At 40.1% G+C, this 25,146-nt stretch overlaps 1 protein-coding gene across 7 annotated transcripts in view; it reads left to right on the forward strand.

The window, feature by feature from the left end:
* lpp (LIM domain containing preferred translocation partner in lipoma) overlaps window positions 1-25,146 on the forward strand; it is a 169,161-nt gene that overhangs the window by 39,185 nt on the left and 104,830 nt on the right. For all 7 annotated transcript variants that reach the window (XM_034140870.1, XM_034140864.1, XM_034140863.1 and 4 more), the window contains one exon: window positions 19,789-19,973. In XM_034140870.1, the coding sequence (XP_033996761.1) occupies window positions 19,793-19,973 (181 nt within the window). In that variant the 5' untranslated portion in view covers window positions 19,789-19,792. The remainder of the gene's footprint in view (window positions 1-19,788; window positions 19,974-25,146) is intronic.

The raw sequence follows: 25,146 nt of genomic DNA on the forward strand, positions 1-25,146 counted from the left end.
CTTCTACATCAACATGTGTCCCCTCTTCTTCATGTCTCTTCTACATCAACATGTGTCCCCTCTTCTTCATGTCTCTTCTACATCAACATGTGTCCCCTCTTCTTCATGTCTCTTCTACATCAACATGTGTCCCCTCTTCTTCATGTCTCTTCTACATCAACATGTGTCCCCTCTTCTTCATGTCTCTTCTACATCAACATGTGTCCCCTCTTCTCCATGTCTCTTCTACATCAACATGTGTCCCCTCTTCTTCACGTCTCTTCTACATCAACATGTGTCCCCTCTTCTTCACGTCTCTTCTACATCAACATGTGTCCCCTCTTCTTCATGTCTCTTCTACATCAACATGTGTCCCCTCTTCTTCATGTCTCTTCTTCATCAACATGTGTCCCCTCTGTGGAAAGAGACTCTGAAAGTTTCAGGAACAAAGATTCTCTCTCTTTTTGTGCTGATCCATTTCTATAAAAACCTGTCTGAAAATGAGCTGATCAGATTTTGGCCACTTTATGATGTCATAAGGTTTTTTTGTCTTGTGTAACCATTAGCCAATCACCCCCCCCCCCCCCCCCCCCCACCTTATCACCTGAATCTCCTCCTAGAGCACCTTTGAGTTCTTTTTAACCAAATCTCTCTCAGAGGGGCGTGGGGAGTGGCTCCTTATTTGTACACCGGCTCAGTCCCTGCTGCGGCAGACGCGGTCTCTTTGCGCGTGTCATCCCCCCTTTCTCCAAGTTATTCTCTAATAGAGGGTCAAAACCCAAAACCAAAACAAACCCATTGGTACCAGATAAGGTTATTCCAGTCATGTATTGGTGCTACACTAATCAATGTCAGGCTCTTTGTGGCTGAAGGTTGTGTTGTAATAAAGCTCCCTTAGCCGCTGAGAGTCTTTATATTGAGCTAAGCCACTGGTATTGTGAGTGCTAACGAGAGTATGAGGAAATTCCAGCTCAGTGTGACATGATGAAGTTCCGGACCTAAAGCTCCTCATTGTTATGTATCTGTGGTCCTGCTGCCCAGCGCTGCAGAATATAGAGCGGGAAAATGAAGCGCACCGTGGCTGCCAACCCAACGGGCTTCTGCTCCTGAGGAGGAGGGTAGAAATGGAGCACTACCTGTAAGTCAAGACAAAGGGGTAAAGAACCCTGGTTTGAAGTCAGCTTCCTTCAGCGGGATCAAGCCCAAATGATTTGGATACAATTGCAATGCAAAATCTTTGTCTGTTGCAATTGCTTAAATGATAGCTCAAGTATTTAAAAAAGCTTGGATGAATTGTCATGAGCTTACACTCATTCATTACATCCCGCACTGCGCTAAGGGGATTCTCCTGCAAGTCATCTGTATTCAGTCAACAAAGTGTTATTGATGAGTTGATTCTATGTGGCTTTGCCAGTGAGCGAGCCGGGGAAGGGATTATGTCCCAAAGCCAAAACCCAATAGAAGTTTGAATGAGAGGATAGATGTGCAGTGCTCATTGTAGCCGTGGAGGATAAGCTGTGTTCAACATTAAAATAACAGCTCAATACCTGTGATATGAAAAGGGTTTGGTAATCTCAGGCTCACTAAGGTGGGAAATAGTTCCGTTCACTGTCACCAAAATTCATCGACAAAAGTTTTTGAAGAGAGTACTAAAGGCCACTGAAGTGTCTTAGATCACGGTCTCATTTGATGTTTGGTTGATAACAGTTTACAGAGGGTCTGTAAATGAAGGAGTTGTATTATTTGAAAGACCCTCGATGAGGTTTATTTTGAAGGATTGATCCGCTGAGTGAGACTGTGAAGGTGTAGCTACAGCAGCATATGGCAGAGACTGTGAGGAATCTAGAAATCCACTAATCCACCATTCCTACTGTACAGGGATTATACCTTCTGAGACTTTCTGCTTTTACGTCTTGCCTTCCATTTGTAAACACTGTTATTTAGCTATGCAGCTGTTACTTTATGTTTAGTGTTCCGTCTGGTCAGCAAGCATTTAGCTAAGGACGTATCTTTCTACAACCACTGCAGAATGTTCTTTTCACCTAGCTTTATGGTTTATCATGTGTTGTATCAGTTTATGAACCTTAGATGATCCAGCATGGAGTGTTCTTCCTAATGTTACATTAGCTAGGAATAACAGCATTTCAGAAAGCCTTAAAGCCCCTGAAGATATTATTGCTCTATAACATTAAATGTAGCTTACAAAATGTGCAACAATCAAATGTGGGATATTTGTAACTTTAATATAACAAGACAGTCCAAACCCAATCTGCTGAATGGAGAACGTGTCGGTGTATCTGCATGACATGTACTTCTTAGCCATGGACTTCATACATTGTAATCCTCTCAAATACAAGTTACACCTCTAACTGTTGCTAGAGCAACCAATATTGGACTGAACTATACTTAGCACATGTTTCTTTTATGAATATATTTTCAGGAGAACACCTAATACAATTTCAGAAGTGCTTCTTTTGGTTTAGAAATGCATGTCCATATCTAAATGAGTTTCGAGACATAAATGGGAGCTGACAGATCTCTTGCAACTCTAAGAAATACAACAAGGGCAGAACTGAACAAAAGAAAAACCGCCCCCACAATTTCACAGAGGTTTCCCACATATTCCTTGGAACTGCTAGAGTTCAGGTTACAGAGAGATCGTACGTTGACATCCAAGTTGAGCCTTAGAGCTTTATTGTAAGAAAGAGTTTTCTGGTGACGGTTGGGATAGTTCCTGTAACCATGCCTCGTTGAAACAATCATTTATTTAATGAGGAACTTGGGAAATCCTCCGCAGAATAACATGACTATTTTTTCAAATCTTGTTAAAAAACACAACAAAAAATCCCTTCATTGAAGAAATATGCATACATGTTACCACGGATAACAAACAATCTAAATTCCCTAAAGGATTTTAGATGTGTGCCAAATCCCACTTTTTGAGCATCTTTTAGTGTGGTGGTATGATCCGCCACACAATTCCATACACAACCTTTACATTATCCTTTACAAAGACCCCGAAAGAGCAAACACACCAGAGTTAGTCTGAGCTGATCCTAATCGGGCTGCACGTGATCGCAGCTTGACAATCTCTCTTTTTCCCAGTTCTCTATAAACAGCATATTAAAGTTCTTTGTCACCGCTGGGCAATCTAACGCCTCATTCTCCCTCTTATTCTTTTCTGTCTAAATATCAATGACCTTTTGATGCTCCAAATAACATGATGATTTCTCCTTATTGCAATTTCTTTATTCAAAAAGTAATGATGCAAATTTCCAAAATAATGCTATTATTCGAAAAGCTGAAAGTAGTAAAGAATAGTTTTATTTTCTTCCTTGTTAATTGATTCAGTTATTTTTTGTAATAGCTTTACTGTACAATCAATCAGAACGCTGGTTATATTTGATTGATATAAACCAATATCACAAATTGTACATCTCTCTGAGGTTTTACAGACTTTACAGAGTACGATACCCTGTGTCCTTATTGCTTTGCAGAGTACGATACCCTGTGTCCTTATTGCTTTGCAGAGTACGATACCCTGTGTCCTTATTGCTTTGCAGAGTACGATACCCTGTGTCCTTATTGCTTTGCAGAGCACACGGAAAAAGTCCCAAAAGAAACCCCACAATCTACGAGGTAAAACATGGAACAACCCTCGGGTGAGCTACTGAGGAGGGATCCACCATGTACATGGCCATAATGTTTCAGAAACAATGCTATATGCATTTCAAACCTGATTTAAAAAAAGCAGCGAGATAACCACCCCAATCACCATCAACTAAAATAAACATGTATTCAAAGCTGATTTACAACCCCTGCACCACACACATGCCATTATAAAGACACACACAGCTGACAGTTAGATCCCCTAAATTACACGTTTGCTTCACTTTTATCATATTCCACCACTCCAGTCTTCACCAGCACGTGTTGGACGACCGTTCACTGACTTGTTTGTGAGTTCAGCATCATAATTAAATGTGTCCATCGTTAGAACCTGTCCTCACAGTTCATACTTTCTCATGGGATAGGAATTCCAGTCTGTCCCTGTTGCCCAGACACTTCATTATTACCTAGACTTCTATCACTGAGTGGCCTTAAAACGCCCTGCTATAGCCTTCTCCCTCTTCACCAATTGAACGGCTCACACCACCGTGAACACACATCTAAAGTATCAGTCTACCAGCAGACCCCAGTGAGAGTCACTTCTTAACATCAAGTGCTCATTTTAGAAATGAAAGGCAGCAATTATCACTTCAAGGTTGAAGATGGCACCATACGTGTGTCCTTTATTCTCCCTCCTATCCATGCAGGTAGCTTCAGCAAAAAAAGCCTCCCTGTTGAATGATAAGCATTTCCTCTGCTGAGATAAGAGGCCCCAGGACAATGCCTGTCAGATGAGACCAATTAATGATGGCTCGATGCAATGTTTAATTTGTTCAAGGCAATCTCCATCACTGTTGTTCCCTCCCAGAGAAGCTTTACTTTGTTGACTTTGCCCCAACCAGTTCCAACCCAAAGGCACATGTCAGCTACCTATCTGAGAGGGACATGTAGCTCCAGGCCAGAGCTGAGCCCCTCATCACCACCGCCGGAGCTTCTTGATTAACAGTTTGATTTCATTTGCAGCCATCAGAAGCACAACACAACTGTTTGGCATTTTTGAGGCAAGGACCAATGTCCTCCTGCAGCGGCTCACCGGGCGTGTGGATGTTCTCATCACGCACAGTCTGTGTTTTGATGAGCTGAAGGGCTGTATGCCAGGACAGGAAGCATGAGATGATCTTTTTTTTGTCTTTTCATATTGTTTTTAAAAGTCTGTTGAACAGGAATTTAAACATGAGAATAAAAAAAATACTTATTTTGTTGTTTATATTTAACTATGCTTTATAATAGTTATTTAATGCTTATTCTATCAAGTTTTTGAGATCGATTTTAACATCTGGAATTTTAGCCTTTAAAATCCTGCAAATCTGAAGTATTTCTATAAATCCATTTTTTTAAAGTGATAATTAAAGGCCAAGTTAGGAAAAACAGATCCTAACTTCTTATTTATGATATAAGTTGAACACTGAAACGCTCACTCACCACTCATTGTAAGAAGCTAATATGTATTACACAAACTCATTATTACTGACACTCATTCTGTGCGGGATACAGTTAAACAGACCTGTCAGTGCGCTCAAACTGTTTCCTGGCATTTGTTAGGAATTGACCATTTTAGCTTGAAAATGTTGAATATTGTAAAAGAAATGTGTGACAATTTATTAAACATCTTTTTACTGCTCTATGAAAAGCCCTCATTTGAATTGTAAATGCTATCTTAACATTTGAAAGAGTAATGCAGCCGATGGTGGTGATATTGCATTAGCGTTAAAATGTTCATCTATAGGTGGCATCTATCCCTACACTGTGTGTTTCTGGAGCATTACTCTTTCTAATCAGGTGAAGCTAGATCATCTTCTATCATTAGCTATTGATTTGCTGAAAATACAAAATCTACGGATCCTTTCTTTGTTTATTGTTGATGCAAATCTATTTTTTCAAGTCTGCTATCTACCACAGAGGGATGCGGGAGATGGTTATGGTTGTGTTGTGATATATATACAGCTGTCAGTCACTAACCTCCTGAGACACAGATAAGATAAAACTCCTGAGACGTCGCATCTTACCACTTGCAGTATCAAGGAGCACATACTCCAGTCATGCAAGCCATCCGATTCTATTTGATACATCCCAAGTCAATACAAGCTGTCAGTCAGCATTAAAGTCACATTCACATATTTACCGAAAAAGTTGCGCTTCTGTCATTAGGGAGCAAAGGCCAACCACTCAAGTAAACTCAACGGCTGTTCAGAAAGTCTTGCAGATCTGGTTAGGAAGTTTTCAGGTGTTACTTTAACACTCATGGCCATTATCTATTGGAATAAGAGGCATATTCTGCCCCAGTGATGCTGGAATGTCATTGTGTTTTATGCTCTAATTGAGGACACTTTTGAGCACAAAAGAAGTGTAGATAGATAATTAAACATTACATCTTTTTAGTATTTTCACCCTTCAACTTTTTCTGAGCCTCTTATTGTGTATAATGGTAAAAGATCTTTTGTTTATCACAGATAAAATCTCAAATACACAATGGCATCCCAAAAAAGGGTTGAAAAAGGTTTAGTGAGCGTACGCTCCCCGTAAAGACTCCATGTTTGGAGAAATGTGAGCACAATGACTTAGAGAGAGCCGGGACTGTGGAACAGATAAAGACCTCTACCTTCCGGAGGATTTCACATTATGTACAGGCTCCTATGGTACCAAAAGGTAAGAAATGTACAAGGAAGTTCTGATAAGATAGAAAACATCAGTTTAATTACTTTGAAATGCATCTTTGATGTAGCCAGTTAAAACCCTTAATCCCAGACAGACAAAGACAAAAGGAGCAGCTGCTGCTGTCATTCAGATCACGTTGTGGCTGCTTAGTGTCTCTGTAGTCATTTTCATTCATTCTTCATGGTCATTTTTTTATGGTGGTCATTTTGCGTACCTTTAATGTCCATTTTTACTTTTTTTCATATTTTACTGTCCAACTTGGATTTACTTGGCATTTTGCATCTCTTGGTTGTCATTTTGCATCTAGATGTGGAAGTGTTTCATCTATGTTGACTTGTTTTTATATATACATATATATATATACATATATATATATATATATATATATATATATATATATATATATATATATATTTATTAACAAAAAGTATAATTACGGCCCGATTCAGAATCATACTGTATATTATCAACTACTGGATAAAGTCTTTACTTTATATACTCTGCTGGATATTCTAACCAATAATGATATGCTATTTCTTGAATTGACTAATAATCTGAATGTGTAAAGTAACTGAAGCTGTCAGATAATTGTAGTGCAGTATTGGTTTCTTAAAGTTAGAAGTTTCAAAGAGCATATGATGAAAACACTCAGCTAAAGTACAAGCAGCTCCAGAAAGGACTTGACATTACTTGAGTAAATGTATTGGTTAGTTTGTTGCTGCTGTTGCTTATGATTACCTTCCATTGAATGACCTCATATTTCTCTATGTTTTGGAGTGTTGCAATAATAACAAAAACACATTTTGTTAGAAGCCATCACGTTTGTTTACTACCATGTTGATAAGAGTATTGAAAACCTAAAATATAAAAAAACGTATGTAAAGAAATTGGGATTGCAATTAATCACGAGATAACTGGACAATGGACATTATGCGTTTAATCTGGATTAAATATTTGGCCCATATCCGCTGGGTCGACCAGCACCTCGCTCCATTGGTGTTTGCGTGTGTGAGTGAGAGGCACATCGTTCAGCAGCTTGTCAGGAGGGCGGAAGGTGCTATTTGAATGCAGTCCATTTACCTTAAAGAGAGAAACCTGAAAATGGCACTTTGAAATCTCTGCTTTTTAATGGCAATGCAACATGGCTCCTGTAATGAAGTTGTACAGAAAGAACTCTCACTGTGAAGCTGTGTTCGAGTAGAAAAAGCATTCACATGATGTCAAGTGAAATGAAAGCAGCGCAGCTACCTTTTCATTTCTAACCTGTCATCCTCTGCTGTGTTTCCCTTTGCTTCGCTCGGGGATGTGGGGGTGGGGCTTGGGCTTTTGCTCTTTGTAGTAGTCAAAGTTCCAAATCTCATTTGTAATGCTTATCAACTGGTTGGGGTTCTCCACAATAGCTAATGGGGAAAACAAATCCTTATTTGCAATGTTTATCATTTGATTAACCTTCTTTTTACCCGTCTTTGTAATGATCCTAATTATGAGAGGCTTCAACACTGGCTGTCTGATAGTTGCTTGTGCAATTATGTCTGAAATATTGTGGCTTTAAGCAAATGGAGCGCTCCTCTGACTCTGAGCCAGGCAGACTGTAAAACACATTGTTGAACTGTTCCTGTAAAAGAAGAGAGAATCATTTACAGTGACAGTTATTAGAGCACCTGATAATGTGCTCATCAAATTGTAGATAGCTTTTGATGGTGATATGAAACCCAGATCACACTGTGTCAGCGCTGATGTGCAAGTACAGGAGTAACCGTTAATGTCCGTTGCTGCAACCCACAAAACAAGTTTGTCCTCTCCTCTCTGGGGAAGTCTCACACACACACACACACACACACACACACACACACACACACACACACACACACACACACACACACACACACACACACACACACACACACACACACACACACACACACGTCTGCTCGTGGACATGATGAGATGTGATTGAGACCCTCTTCTTCACAGAGCTCTGCTTTGACAAAACACACAGGTGTTTTTGCCTGCTGGCTTTCTCACCTCTGTTGTCAGGGCGGCTCTGTGTTCAGTGTGCAGAGATGGAGCTGGCGGTGAGACAGGAGTGTGGAGACAGGATGGATGGTTGTTGGTGTTAGGGGTGAAGTTGAAATGACCCCACGAGACCTTTTTGACACGTTTAAGGCAGACCCTTCTGGGATTGTCGTGTCATTGCTTCCACTTCTTAGTGAAAGTCTCCGCTACACATTTTCGCCACAACTCAAATGACAATTTCCTTTATTTGGCTACTGTACATCAAAGGAGGATTCCTCAGAAATCACTTGAGATATGTTGGTAAAAACTCAATATATATGCCTGTAATGTATCATCTGATCAGCAGAAGACATTCACGAGCTAAATCACATGTTAATAGAATCTCTTTAATAAACCCCCATGCATTATGAATTGATTACAACAAAACTCAAGATGACAGAACATAAGTTTATTAATTGATTAGTCAATAGACAGAAAATGAATGGCAGCTTTTTTGCACATTTATTTGAAAAGTTATTTTAGTTTTATTCAAGCAGAAAGGACAAACAAATCCTCTGTCTGCAGCTTTCTCAAATGCGAGGATATACCGCTTTTGTCAGATTAAAACTGAATTTCTGTGTTTTTTTTATATTAGTTGGACAGAACAAGACATTGTAAGTCATATCATTGGGATGCTTGAATGTTGTCATTTATTTTTGACAATTTCCTGACGTTTTAGGTGCCTTGTGGAGCCATTTAGTGTAACTATAAAATGGCATTTATCCTTGAGGTCTGTCATTCATTCACTTCCTCAAAACATTTTCAATGCCCATTTCTTTTTAAAGATATTTAAAACCATGCATTGTTTCTATATTTATTTAAGACTTCATTCAGGTGTGTATAATATGTATATATATATATACATATTATCTTTGCTAGCTGAATGCTAGCTTTTGGACGCATTCTGTAACTGACCTATACTCCAAAGGGTACATTTTTAATTGATGAAATATTGGGCACCTTTATTATTCATTAATGAAAATGATTGCCAGTTGTAACCTTACACAATACTCTATCTCTATATTTCAATGTTTTTATTCTAAAGCATTATTCAGCCCAAAGACATGTTCAAAAACCCAAAGATGTCTTTGTTTTATTACGGCTGCGTTTCTCATAAAGAAGGCATTGGCTTCTTCAAATGCTTTGTGGCACTGTTTCTCCTGGAGGATTGATTCATAAAAAAGATCATATCCAATGCCTCGTTGGGATGTAACATATGCAATATTCATGTGTGTATGTGTACCACTTTTAAGTTGTCCTCTTTCTTTGATCCCTCTGGGGACTTACGAAGACCTCTCACTGTGTTGCGACTTAACTCTCGTGTTTTACTTGATTTAATCCAGACCCTACATGTTAATAGGGATAAGTAAATACCTCATTCCTGTCTTAAAGGGATGAAGCAGAACATTCTTGCTAACTTTCTTACATTCACATGCATTCATATCCTACATTTGTCAACTGGATTGTTTCTAGGTCATTGTGTGCTGAAGAACTGTGGCCACAGTATCCATTCAGCAGATCATGTTAGTGTTACTGTACCTGTGTTACATTGTTTAATGACTTCCTGGTGTCATTTTGGTCTGCATGATAGGACAAACACCCTCCACCATTATCTTGATGATATGATTTGCTGTATCAGAGGGACTGATCATTTATTATTTTTTTAAATATCATTGAAAAATATTATAATATGATTATGTTGGGATTTTAGAAGAACTGGACCAAATAAGGATTTGTTTGAATACTCTGCAGCACTATTTGAAATACACTCAGATATTTTGCCTTTACCAAATATTGCGCTTACTGTGATTTGTGTGTTGCAGCAGCACCACTTGATTTCTATTGGTGTGTGCATCCCTTGATGAAATTGCCCTAAAATAAATGAAAAAGAACCCATAACCCAAATAGAAAGCTCAGATCAGCTGGAGTAAGTGTGTTGTGATGATCTCTTTCATGTCCACGTGCTGTTTGCAGTGGCTATGTTTCAGAACATGATGTTTGACCTGACACTGTCGTTGCTCTTCCAGCATTAAACTTTCAACACTTGAAAGAGGTCCAAAACAGCCCTTTGCTTTTATTAATATGTCAACACATCACATGGTATCAGACTTCCGGCACTTTCAAATATTTACCCTCCCGCACAAAAACATTTCTCGATCCATAATGACCACTTGAACTCTTTGCTCTTTCCCGTCTCCAAACAGCGGAGCGCGTGGAGCGAGCTCTTGTTTGTGTAATGTGGCATTAACCTGTTCATTCATTCAACCGGCCCTCCGTGCTGGAAGCCTCGGCAGCCCCTCTTGCAGATGGGAACCTTTAATTTTTAAAGCCTTTTCATCCGCATGGCCGACCCTCCGCACGTTGCGTCACAAACCGTGAGTGCTAATCCCAGATGCCTCCCACCCCTCTGTTTGGTATGAACAAATCTGCCAGCCAAAGTGTATCTCCATATTCATCCCTGCAGTGTCTGTTTGATGTTTTGATCGGTGCCTAGTGAACCAAGGGCTGTGTAGCTTTAACCAAAGTCCACTCATGGGACAGGGCACAGTGTGGAGAGGAGCAGCATTACTGCCCTTTCAATCTTTATTGACCTGTAGACTTCAAGAGATGTTGGAGTGTATACAGTATTTTGGAACATACAAATATGTCATATAAAGGCTTGTAAAATCACACACACAAATGCATTTTTTTATTTGCAGTTTTTGTAGTGTTCAGTAAGCTACCATTGGAGTTAATGGTTCCAAATGTAAAACAGAAATCAAACACCAGCAGTGGACAGGATGCTCTTGGTTCGTTAAACATGAAGTCACGACTTATTGAACTGTTTTTACCTGTTTTTACTTCAAACTATTACAAAAACAACACAATGGGCCACCATGCTGCCTCTTTGTATACTCACTGAAGCACTTAATGTGTATTAATCCACCGCCGAAAATAGTCCCTAACGAATGCATTATTAACTCCTGTTTGAATAAAGTATTTTGACATTCCCCAGCTGTTGTAGGAACTAGCTTAAGATTGAATACTTTGACTGAAATGCTCAGTTGATCTGTTACATTCATGTAACATCTTTAACAAAATACTTTTCAGGGTAAAGACACTAAAGGCAAAAGAAAGCGATTGTAAAGCTACTGCAGCTTGATTTCAAAGATCAGATCCTGTAGTTCTGTGTTTCCGTGTGATTCACTCTGCCAGCCACAGGAACGCTTTGCTAGAAAGCATGTCATGCTTTCCCCAAAACAAGTAGAACAGTGAACCCTGCCATTTCTGCTGGAGTTCTGTACTCTCTGTGGTCCTCTTTGGATGGTTTTGTTTGATAGTTTTCTTGGTGGATATGAAAGATGAATGCAGCAGAAACACCTGCAGCAGTTCCTCAATGACAGCTGTAAAAGAACAGCTGTGAGAAGCCTGCCGTGCCCCGTGAAGCAAACTGTTTCACACAGTGTCAGCTTCTGTGAGTCATCTTCTAACTGTCCTGACAATCACCATTCACTTTCCCTTCATAAGGCTTTAATACTGCCACTGTTGGTGCACTTTTGACCTGTGCCACATGGCTCACTCCTATCATTCGGTTGTGCTTATGCATGCTTCTCGTCTTCTCATGTTGCACAAGGGAGGGACTTTCAGTTTTTATCGCTGAACACATCAAAGCTGAAACAGAAGAGCGGTAAGCAAATGCATTATTTAGCTGATTAAGTAGCGGGAGATTACGGAAGACGAAGTCAAAGTTAATAAAGCGAAGAGCTCTCAGACCTCTCTCCACACAATGTGCTGCTCCTGAGTCCACTCTCTGACCACACATCAGTCAGACTCAACCGCATTATAGAACACCAGAAACAGAACTACATCACCATCTGAAACACACACAAAAGCAAAGAGAAATGCAGCACTGCCCCTGAGGAGACAGCAGTGTGTGTACCTGCACAGTGACACACAGAACCAGTGTGAAGTTCTGCCAGCTGTGGACACAGAGAGGCCCTTTGTGACAGTACGCACAAAACTCCAGCCGTCCCAAACGATATATTTCCCCAAAATCAAATCAAACATCCTTTGAGTATATCCATCAGTTACGTTCAGCTTCTTTCCTACATTTTGAATAACATGATATTGTGAATGGTTGTTTAATGTTTAAACTGTTGTACCACCTTGTACAGTGTGCTTTGGCAATACTGCATTTTTACATATGGCCAATAAAGCTTCTATGGATTGTATTAAATTGAGAGATAATGATAATACATTTTAGGTCAATACAACAAAAAGTATAATTGAAACAAAAAATAAATATGAACAAATAATTCAAAATCAAGTGAAAGAGAGCAATGGTGATATTACAAATCTAAGTTAAATTCACTGTTGAATGGTTAATGTAACCAAATAAAGGGTTAATGGTACATTTAAGCTCCAGCAGGTCTAACATGCGAAGGGAAGGAGCAAACACATACAGTACATTATGAAGACATCTAAACAAGGTGATTGTGTGTACAGATGGATCTAACAGGATGCAAAGAAAGACCTCAGCACGATGAGACCCTCACCAGTCACATGACTGCGCCGACTTGATACAATCATTTAATCCTTGACATGAATCACAACTATACCCTTCACAGTTTCTCCAGTCCTAAAGTGTTTCATTCCAATATGAAAGGCAAAATTGACATAGAAAGGATTTTTATAAGGCCTATTTTCAGTCAATCTCTCTCTCCATGGTTGTGTGGTTTATAAAGATAATGTATCAAGCCTCATTTAAAAAAAATGAGGCTTGAATTTGATCATAGACTAAATGGATTTTGATTCTACAAGATGTCCTGGTCACTAAAAAAGTCCTTTCATTCACCAGTGGTATTAAATAGGCTGTGTGAAAATGGAGACGCATCACATTACTCTCTTGTTTGCTTCCGCCATTTACCAAATGTTATCTTTGAACAACAAGTAAAACCAGAATGCAAAGAGCATGGCATTAAAACTAAACACAAATAATTTAAAAAAGCAATACATATATATACACTTTTCCACTATTCCGCAGAGAGAGAAAACAACGTTAATGCTGGAACTAAGTCCTACAGGATGCACAGGGTTTTGGTGAAAACACATGGGAAGTGTCAAAAGACAAAGCTGAAACTATATGTGCTGTTAGAGATGAGGCACATTCCCGTACATCTTTTAGAGCCTCAACTACTCTGCTGAGTAGGGTTTATAGAGTCCACCTTTGAAATGCGACCACAGTCACTTTTGTATTTCCACTTATGTCTCATGATTTCAAAAGGGTGATGGCAAATTGTCAGGATATGTTTGATATATTGAGAAATTGACTTATAACATCAGCCTTAAGCTATTGTCTTATTATACATAAGTATATTGAAATATTCAAATGTTATTATTATCTTTGTGGTTATCATTTTGTTTTTATTTGAGGGTGGTGATTTCCAGTGATACCTCATTGAGATGTCTGCCTCTCAGCACAATGGAGGTGATTATGGTGCTACAAAGTGAAAACATTCCATAAATACAAATCCAAAACATTTCTTTTCAGAAATAGCGTCCTTGATCCTGTTTCTAAACCGTTAGCAATATTTGTTAGACCATTTCTCCAATAGAACGTAGACTTCGGATTCAGATTGAGAGAAGTTAAAATAGAGAAAAAGCAATAAGAAATCTTTGAATAAAGTGATAAGTATATGAGGTGTTTATCAGATTTGTTTTTCCAAAATGGCTCATAAATAATAATGAAGGTAGCTCACTTTAAATAACAGCCAAAGTGATTTTAGTGGGTTTAATGTACACTGTTGGGCTCACTATGCATGAAGTGACACCCCACTGAGAACTATTTGCTATCATGTCAAAACAAATGTAACCACACACCGAAACACACATGAACCATTCAACATGTCGTGTATTACTCACACATTCTAAGATCATTTCTCCTTTTTAATTCATCTTTTATTTTGTTAGCCATCTGAGCGTTGAGAAATGAAAGCATTTGCATTGAAAGGACAGGTGGGTGTGAGACATCAGTGCGTGTCTGAATCGCAGCATTAAGAGCAGGAAAAATATCAAAAGTAAGAGGCATTCAGGCGGCAGGAGGAGCAGGGATTTGAGCAGATATTAAAAGATGATTGTGCGTGGGCTCTTTTCTCCGGTGCTCCGGAGAAAGAATGTAAACCCTGTATCAGTCAGACTGAGGATAATAAACAGCAACAAACATCACAACACAGCACAACAAACACAAACAAAAAGAATGATGGGAAAAAGCGCGCCGTATAAATAGTTCAAATATTTCAAGTGATTTCAGAATGCGATGGTGAAATACTGGATGTTTGTGTCCTCAGCCACGGCAAAGTCTCTCCCTCTGGTTCCACTGTAACTGTATTAAGACCACCACAAGTCCAAATAGAAAATAACACAAGTCATTATATTGATTAGATATTTATATTAGCTAGATATTGATGTGATAACTTCAATTCAAGTGTCCCCCACCTTAAGAAACAACAAACGTGAATCAATTAATTGTAAATAAATAATGAGAAAATGAATGAATCCCTCTGTAAATCTCTTATGGACACTGATTGATCTTTTTTGACAGCTGTAACAACACTGAAGGGTCATTTATGAATGCTTTTCTGTTATGAAGTCTTTCTGGTTTGAAGAGACTTTGTTGTTTTCACAGCTCTTTGTTTCACTTTTTTGATCTGTTGTTCTGGTGTAGGCATTGCAAGAACGGATGCAAGTCAAAAAAGCTTCTGAGTTCAAAGTGATTTCATTTCCTCTTTGACACTTTGTTTCTTTATTAAATTAGACACATGGATGCATGTCAGAACAATGTGTGTATTACCTTGTTTTTTACCATACTAGCTGCTTTAATAATCTGACTCAATAGTTCTTACACATATCATTATGGAGAGAGGGTATGCACGTGTCCTTAGTAATACTCAGAAACTAGGTGTCACATGTGTAGTGTTGTACACTGTAAACAGTTCACTGTAACAAAACAAGGCCAAATGAGGTTTTAACAATTGGATTTATATGACCTGATTATACAGTGTAGTGCCGGCAGTTAAATAACTAAAAGCTGCTGGTAACTTCTCTATTGAGCTGCTATCCTTTTCATATCTGCATAATTAAAGACATCCCATCAGCCTCAGATATAGGCCTATTTTTCATTCTAATGCCAACTAGCAAATGTTAGCATACTAAGATGCTAAAGTCTCATTGTAAACATACCTGCTAAACATCAGCATGTAAGGAAATTGAGAATGTTAGCATGCTATCTAAAACAATGATGTGTAAAGTACAGCCACACAGATCTGCTAGCAAGGCTGCAGGTGTTGTTTAAAATACGGGTCAGCACTCATTCACAGTGGTTGACATGAAACTTGAAAAGATCAGATATTCACTTTTATATTCAAACAGGACATTTCAGGAAGCCTGGGAACCTTTTTTTAATGCATTCCACACTCTGTAAAACGATCTGCTATTGGTATAGCCTATCTGCAGTATCTGTAATATGTATATATGTATGTATGTATGTGTGTATGTTTACAGTAGATGTGTATGAGTATAGGTATTTGCTGCATGTTTGTGCATATGTATTACACACATATATATTCATCTAACAATGTTCCTGGTAAATAATCGTGTGTATGAGAAATCGTGTGTATGAGAAATCGTGTGTATGAGAAATCGTGTGTATGAGGCTCACTGGCAGTGAATGTAGGGGATTACTTTAGTCGTTGTTATTGTGTGTTTGTGTTCTTTCTAATTCTTTTTTCTCTTTGTACATACAATCAGTACAGACCACTGTCTCATTTGTATGCATATATTTTGCTTTCCATCTCTAAATGACAAACACTGTTTATGCATTGTCGAAACACAATAAAAATATTTTTGATCATAAAATACGTGTCAGCTACAGGGAGAAATACATTCAGCTAGGACTCTTGCACCTATAGGACACTGGTTTGAAAACTCTTTAATTATGTAAAGGTCCCCTATCATGCAAAATGCCCTTTTTGATGTATTTGATACATAAATATGTGTCCCCGGTGTGTAAGGAGACTCACAAAGTGTCAGAAAACAAAACCCTATCTCTTTTCCGCCTTACCCACATCTCTAAAAACAGGGGTACAACGGAGCTGATCCAGATTTGCTGCATCATGACGACATTACTAAAATGTGGGCTGGCTTTACACCCACGACCCTATGAGAAACTCGCTATCAGAAACAATGCCCGTCGTGTTTGGGAAGTAATATGGTCTTTGTTTACATTAGCAAGCATTGCTAACACTCAGAGCTAACGCTGTACTGGAGAGAGTATGTGTAAAGAAGCCAGATGTAAAAGGTACTGACCTTGTGGTAAACCCGCGAGAGAGAAAGAGTTTGAGCTCCATACCGTTTCAGAAATAATGCTTGATGTGGTTTGGAACATGATATGGCGTTTAATCACGGCAGCGTTTAGCTGAGTTTCTGCTGGTTGACAGCCTTCTCTTCACAGAGCTCACTGCTTGCATGCGGACGCTCCAAAGGGGCGTGGTCAGCAGCAGCTCCAAAGGGGCGTGGCCAGCAGCAGCTCGGTTACATTTAAAGGGCCAGACCCAGAATCAGCACTTTAGTAACAGGGCTGAAATAGAGGGGTATTTTGGGTGATCTGTTTTGGTATTTTGAGCAAAACACTTCAGAGACATGTTTTGTATAGATGTGGCCCTATAATATATTGTTCAAATATAGTATAATAGGTGAGTTTTAAAATATGTATGTAAAGTGGATTCACATATTTGATTTATGTCACATAAGTAGACTTAAAGTGGCCCTATCATGCTATATTTGAACAATATATTGTAGGGCCATACCTATATAAAGTATATAAATATAGTTTTTTTTTCAAACAGATCCTGCATTTTAGCCATGCCTCATTTTGCTCTATTTGCTCTTTCCAGCCCTGTTTTTGCAGGGGGCTGATTCTGTGAGCTGCAGCTGACCACGCCCCCCTGCAGGAGAGGGGAGCGTGCTTTGAGATCAGCTGCTGGGCTGTCAGAAGAGGGGGAGAAAAAGAGATCTCCGCCCTCCGTGTTTTATTCTTATATTATTATATAGAGTCATTATTCATTTGTTTTAAAGCTCAATAAATAACAAAGAAGACCTTTGACCGGCACTTTTCTAATTTTGTCCGGAAGATTTAAACTTTAACGGACATGTTGACCGGCGAAAAAAAATCTAACTGAAACTCTGCCGTACGGTCCCCTCGTCCCTTGGAAGAGGCGGAGAGGTGGGTGTTTGTCATCTGCTGGTGGACTAACCGGAGAGAATTACAGTGCTTGCCTCGACGGGGAGGGATTGCATTGAATTAAAGCAGCAGGAGCAAACGCTTGCCTCGGGGAGGGAGAAAAAGAGCCACAGCGGAGAATAAACAGAAGGGTAACCATGGTAACTATGGGCGGGAAGTCTTCTTCGCTGCTTTTGTGGCAGACTACAGCGCCACTTACAGGCCTGGCATATGCACTACAGCGTCTCCAGCGCTTTCGAGCGGCAATGGCCGGCCGTGGCCCAACCCCACATTCCCCTGATAGGTAGAGAGTTGGCCATATAGGCGGAGCTCCTCGTTCCTGACGTCAGAGAAATTTCAAATCTGGATCAGTTTTTATCAGATCCGTTGCAGCCCCGTTTTTAGAGATTTGGATATGGAGGAAAATAGAGAGGGTTGTGTTTTCTGACACTTGGTGAGTTCCCTGGAACACCGGGGACACATATTCATGTATAAAAGACGTACAAAAGTGCATTTTGCATGATAGGTCCCCTTTAACTTGCGTATGTCAAAAACTATTCTTTAATCAATCAATCAAAAATACTTTATAAATCCCAGAGGGAAATGGCGCTTCGTCACAGTTGCGCCATATTAGAATAAAATCAATAAATATTTGTATAAACATAGGTTGAAGTAAAGTGTGCAATAGAAGTCCCTGTAGCCACTGGGATTCAGCGTCTTGTGGTGTGTTCACACCGGACGCGATACGATTTTAGGGGGCGGCGCGATTACATGTAAAGTGGCCAGACGCGAATTCGCTCCAACGGCGCGCATGAAGCGGTTGATGCGAATGCCGCGGCGCGATTGAGGCGATTGAAGGGAGCCGTGACAAACGCTCGAGTTCAATTTTTTCAACTTGAGCGTCAAATTCGCGTGACGCGATCTCACGGTAGCCATTCAGCGCTGAGGATCACAGCCTGACGTTGAACCATAAAACCAAAACATCAGCCGTTAGCTGTTAGCACTCAGAGCTCACAGCTCCTCATATCTGTTCAGAAACTAGACAAAAGTTCAACATGAACAAACCACAGACTTTCTGTGTCATGGCGAATACAGTCGCTGGTTTATTTATGTCTGTAGGCCGTTGTTGTGAGTGTGGACGGAGCATATACAATGTTAGCTTAGCCTAATCGATCCGATCTCCATTCAGAAAACACGTATTTTAAAAGGTTTTTCGCCTGCACACTTGTCAAAGCATTAATTCATGGTTTTTACTAACCGGTATCAGTATGTTGTTACTTCGGCATCATTTTGAAACGTGTATTACAATTAAATCACGGTAAAATATGTTCATTTTGTTGTTGTTGTTGTTCTAGCCAACTGGCCAGCGAGTCTTGTTTGAATGATGCGAGTAAACACAGCTGACAGCCGCGGTGAAACTCGAGCGTTTAGAGCGATGCGATAAGAGCGATTAGAGCGAAGCGAATATTCGCATCGCGTCCGGTGTGAACGCACCATTAGGCACAGCGTCTGAAGGAACTAAATTACCCATGCAGCATCATTATTTTTAGGATTAGTTTGCCTAGCCTACAAACAACCGTAACCCCCCACACTACCTGGACACTGTTAATGTTAGCATGTGGCAACTTTGTTTAGCAGTTTAGCTGCTCAGTTGTCTGTTGTATAGCATTGATTTGAAAAACCTTTTTTGTTTATATTCAAATCAATGCGATACAACATATATATTCTAATGCTATACAACATAAATATTCTAATGCTATACAACATATATATTCTAATGCAATAAAACATATATTCGTTTTGCTTTATTAAAAGTGATGATTTTAGGAAATTGTAGTTAAACTATTGCTGTTGTAAGGACTGCTTCAGTTTGACTTTTGTCCAGGCTTCTTACTTCCATAACCCTAACATCACTGGTGCTCCTGTCCTTAAGGAAACGGATCATTTTAGCCTCTAGAATGAACATTCTACAAGATTGATGTTGTTGTGTTAATAGTTTGGTGCTGGATTCTTTCATGCTCTGGCATTGGTTCATCTTACTGTGATCCGTAGTGAAGTTTGCTCACTTCTGACATTGGCTCTAAGGTCCTTAGAGACTCCTTGTTGACATCATGTCGTTCTTGACTTCACAAGTCCCAGCTCCAATTTTATTAACTTTGGTCTTTCTTCATCAGAACCATGTGGAACAATGATGACCAGACGGGACAGGTGGCTGCCAGGATGGAGACTACTCTGGGCAGTGCGAGCATCTCCATCTCCCAGCAGCAAGCACCGAAGAAATGTGCCCCTGTGGTCGCACCTAAGCCCAAGTTCAACCCTTACAAACATGCGGGGGAGCCCACCCACTCGGACCCTGCAGGTAACACCAGGAGAAACCACTCAATCACTATCTCCACTAGCTGGAGTTAATCTTAAAGCAGTCTTCACATGATACGTTTGTTAGCTAGCTAGCTAGTTTTGTTTATATGGTTACCTCCCCTGTTTGCGTGCTCCATACAGTTGTCATCTGATTGGTTACATGTCGAAAGGTCGAAGGAAATCGAGGGCAAAGTTTAAATAATTAGAACTTTGAGCGGCTCTCTCCAGAGCAGGGCTCCTCATTGCGCGGCTCGCGAGCCTCATGCTTCGCCAAGCTTTAATTGGTGGCTCGCATGACAGTAGGCTAAATAAAGGGGTGATAGACAGGGGTGCACATAACGCAGGTACGCATGTGCGGCAAACATCTGAAATGCGTAACGTCAAATGTGTCACTAAGCGCCTTTGCTTACCTGATAGGTAATCAAAACAAAACACATATTTCGTCTACACGTGTTTCTTGTCAACACTCAGTGGAGTAAACTATTAGACATGTCCAAAAAATAAAAATCTAAAATACATTTAAGCAGCCACTTTGGCGTTTTGCTCCCTGCAATAAATCTTCGAACGTTCTTGGACTGATTGAACTGGGTGCTGGCCGAGCCGCGCAGGTCATAACCGACGGACCTGTGAAGCTTTACAGGAGGCAGGCTTAGATCACTGGACGACAGAGTTGGTGCCGTGTGCACAGACGGGGCTGCTGTTAACGTCTGTGTGTACAACAGAATTGTGCCAAAACTACGCCAACTGGCTGCGGTGGGAGACTCCCCTGTGCACATTCTGTGCACGCGCACACTGCGCAAAATCAGCTGATCGCAACGTTCACGTTCTGTGGTCAAGCTGCTGCAGTTTTATCTACAACAAGGTGGAGCAAAAACCACAGCTGCAAACTTAGGGTGTTAATGGATGAGTTTGAAATCAGACAGAGGTGGAAGAAGTACTTAGATCTTGTGTAGGAATACTCTGTTAAAGTAAAAGTCCTGCTTTCAAAATGTTACTCAAGTAAAAGTAGAAAAGTATGATCATCAAAATATAGTTAAAGTAGTGACAGTAAAAGTAGTGATTGTGCAGATTGGTCCATTTCAGAATAATATATATGTTTTATAATGATTGATCATTAAAGTATTCTCAAAGCTGGTAAAGGTGCAGCTAGTTTGAATGACTTTGTATACTGCAGGGTAGCTTGTGAATTTACTCCAGGTGGAACTAAAGTTTGATTTAACACTTGATTATATTTCACATCATTCATCCACATCTGTGAAGTAAGTAAAGATATAACATAAGTGGAGTAAAAGAACACCATGTACCTCTGAATTGTAGTGGAGTATAAGTACAAGTAACATAAAATAGAAATACTCAAGTAAAGTACAAGTATCTCAAAATTGTACCTAAGTACAGTACTTGAATAACTGTACTTAGTTACTTCCCTCCTCTGAAATCAGATATGACTTCAAGTCATGTGATCATTTCTTAGTATTTGATCCTTCAACTTGGCCTCAGGAAATGCAAGGACTTCACAGTTTTGGCAACACGTTTTTGAGACAGCAAATGGGAGGCTTAAAAAGAGACAGGGAGGTGCATCTTCATCATCTTCATCATCTACCATGCAAGAAGTGGAAATAGAGGACAGTGAAGGAGACACTGAGGAGGACAGTGAGGAAGACTGCACTTATTAACACCACGCTTCGTGTAGGGTGAGTACCAAACGCCGTCTCCTGGTACTCATCTGAGTAACTCACTAATGCCCTTTTCACACATACGCGGTTCCCGTTCTAGCTCCTCTTGTGCTCTTCTGGTTCGGAACCGTTTTTTCTTTTCAGCCCCCGTTTTGTTCACACCGCCCAGAGCCCGACTGGTGCTGCCGCGGCTGCGTCATGACGTCACCGTTTACGTCGCTGATTTTCTCCCCAACGGCGCTCACAACAACAACAATGGGGGACTGCGTCGGGTCGATGATCGTGTTGCTTTTAATCATACGAAGCCAGATTAAATTAAATAACGACTTCTCCAACCTTATACTTTTCTCCAGAGTGCCGTGGTTCATTGTTTATTAATGTGTTTCAGCGGCATTTACCGAGTGCTGCTCGTGCACCGGAGTTTATTCTCCCGTTAGCTCCGGGTTAGCTCACAGCAGCGGCCGCTGTAAAGTATTCACTGTCTGACTGTCACACAAGCAGCTGATACATATCCCCAGTTCCCCTTAAGTGAATGTGTGTCAGTCTGAATTGACGCTGTTTGGCATCACAACGCTGTTATGAAAGTTTCTCTGGTATAAAATGGGTGATGTTAGCATAGCAACCGAAGCTAAACTGACTATCTTGACTACTTGTTGTTGCTATCCTATTGTGGCATAAGCCGTTTTCTACAGGCACATTTTACCGGCTTATTTTTCATTATGATTCTACTTGTGATAGTCGGACATGACAACCTGTGCAGCCCATGTATTGATTCCATCCGATAGCTGCTATAATACAAAACAAAACGTCTGTCTCCACAATGATCAATAACAGTGAACGGATGGTCAAAGTAAGGTACAAATAAACAGAATCACACGAAGCCTGGTTAGTGTTGCCTGACTTTATAAAGTGTGTTTTTGTTTTCTAAGTGTGTGATTGCATTCTAGTCACTTTGCTCAGCACTACTGCTTGTTACAACTTTTATTTGCCGTACTCGCCTTTAACTGTTAGCTCAGGTTAATCTCGCCCCCCTCCGACGTAAGCGTGACGTATGCGGTTCTTGCTTCTAGAGCGAAAAAATGTTGGTGCTTGGTAAGCACCGGTTTTCGGTGCTTAGAGCCGGCTCCGCTGCGGTGTGAACAGGAAAAACCGGTGCTTATCAGGCTCTAGCTCCGAACCGGCCCTGGAACCGCGTTGGTGTGAAAGGGGCATAAGAAAGTTATGTGCACCCCTGCTTATTAATAATAATAATAATGCATTTATTTTATATAGCGCTTTTCCGAGTGCTCAAAGACGCTTGACATTATAGTATTGGTTGGCTGCATTGCATATTGTATGTTCTGGGTGGGATGACAGATTAATAAGCAGACATGCTTATTATAACTGTATGCAGCTTTTTATACTTTGCGGTATAAGTGGCTCTCCTATTGACTTTGTCCTATCAATGCGGCTCGCATGTAAAAAATAGTGCAGACCGTTAGCGCAGAGCTGCTTTAAATACGCTCCTGAAGGCAGCTGAGGACTGTCGTCTTCACTGTTCTGCCTGATCAGACCGGGTCCAGACTGTCCAAAATCTCTTTCATTACAAACATCTGACTTTTTCTCCATCTTTGGTTTCAGTCCCCAATCATGTTCCACTTCTTCTTAACTGAGTTATTTCTCTGAACAATGAAGTGTGCAGCTCTCCGTCAGGAACACATTGACCTGACACCTTGACCTGAGTGCTCGTGTCTTGTATTGATTGTGGGTAAAACACCAGCTTTATATGTCTTAATATTTCAGTTTAAAAGCAACTCTTTCAAACACAATTATTGAAGAATATTATGGTATTAGTTCAAGTAATACACATCACATGTAAATATTATTTGACTACATAGCAGAGCTGTTTAGCATTACTATAGAGCAATCATTTGATGTATTTATACAATCCTAAAAAGCTCATTGATATCAAATGTGACTAAAGAAGAGGGCTGGAGAACAGAATCGTATCATACCTAATGATGCTGATCACGGTCACACTGCTTCATCCATCCCTACTGTAATTATTGTTCATTGCAACACAGATCTTTTTTTTATGTTGTGGCCATTGTTTCTATAAGTACATTGGATTGTTAAGGTGTGCTCTGACTGAACAAAAAGATTCTGGTTAATTATCCTTTGAGTACGGATCGATGGTGTGTGAATTTAGTTGGCAGCTGGTCCTCTGATGGATACACATCAGTATTTTGTTAGTGGGCTGTAATCACGCTCCTTTCTTTGCCTCTGTGCACGTTTAGAGTGGAGGTTAAAGGCCTTGCATTCTTTGCACATTTGCTTCATAATTACAGTCACATATTAGCATTGTGACAGAGGCCTTGTTGCATGCCTAACTTGTCATACACATACAGAGCAGGACTGTGGTTAGCATGTGTGAGTCCAGGAAGCCTTGCATGCTTGGCTCTTTTAGGCCCCTGGGAATTGAGGGTTTGTTTTTCCTAAAAAAGGTTCTAGTGCCACAAGATATTATGCAATGAACACATTTACTGATAGTTTCTACGTGTAACTTACTGTATTTAATTAGTTGTTTTTTTCTATTGCAACAGGGTTACAGTGTGGAATTATAATCATACAAAGTTTAATCTGAGGCTGAGATGATTGAAAATAACGTAGAATACTTATAAGTATACATATCTATGTATGTTTGTATATATATATATATATTAGGGCTGGGCAAGTTAACGCATTATTATTACGTTAACGCATTCATTCATTAACAATTATTTTATCGCGCATTAACGCATTTTTTATTTACTTATTTATTATTATTATTTTGGCTCTGAATACACATACAGACAGGAGGGGGGGGGGGATGTTGATCAGTATTGGCTTAGGGTGGGCGTCATCACGCCTCTCAACCAATGAGAGCATTTTGTGGACTGGTACTGAACCCTGACATGGACACTTAACATCTCTTCAGACGGAGGAGTTGATAGAACCAGAGTTATTTGGAACAAATGCAAAGTTTTCTTATCTCTGGACTCTGAGGGGAACTTCTATAACCAACTAGATCAAATGTTATTGCCCTGACAGTGGCAAATAGCTTTGGTTTTATATTTGATTTGATCACATTAATGAATACCCCACCCCCCCGGTATGCAGTATGTTTTGTAATGTAAGACATTTTCCAAAACTCAAAGCCTCAAACCCCCCAGAGAGCCCTACATTACCAAAACAAGGAAACGGTTATGAAATGCAGCCAGCAGTGACCTGTCTGCTGATCCAGATGTTACTCTTGTTTAAAAAAAGTTCTTAGACGGCTCCTTTGAGAGCTCTGCACACCTCCAAAAGGGGGGGGGGGGGGGGGGGGTCATGTGTGGTTTGGCTCTGCTGTAAACACTCTGCCAGCATACTGCAGATAGATGTGACACAACTGTTTACTATTGATTACACAATCATTTGGTGACATTAGCTTCTTCTCTATTGTCATAGAATAAAATAAAAAATGGATCGCGGCTCTTTACC

This window comes from Trematomus bernacchii, unplaced genomic scaffold (genome assembly GCF_902827165.1).
Source record: "Trematomus bernacchii unplaced genomic scaffold, fTreBer1.1, whole genome shotgun sequence".
In the NCBI taxonomy this organism is placed as follows: Eukaryota; Metazoa; Chordata; class Actinopteri; order Perciformes; family Nototheniidae; genus Trematomus; species Trematomus bernacchii.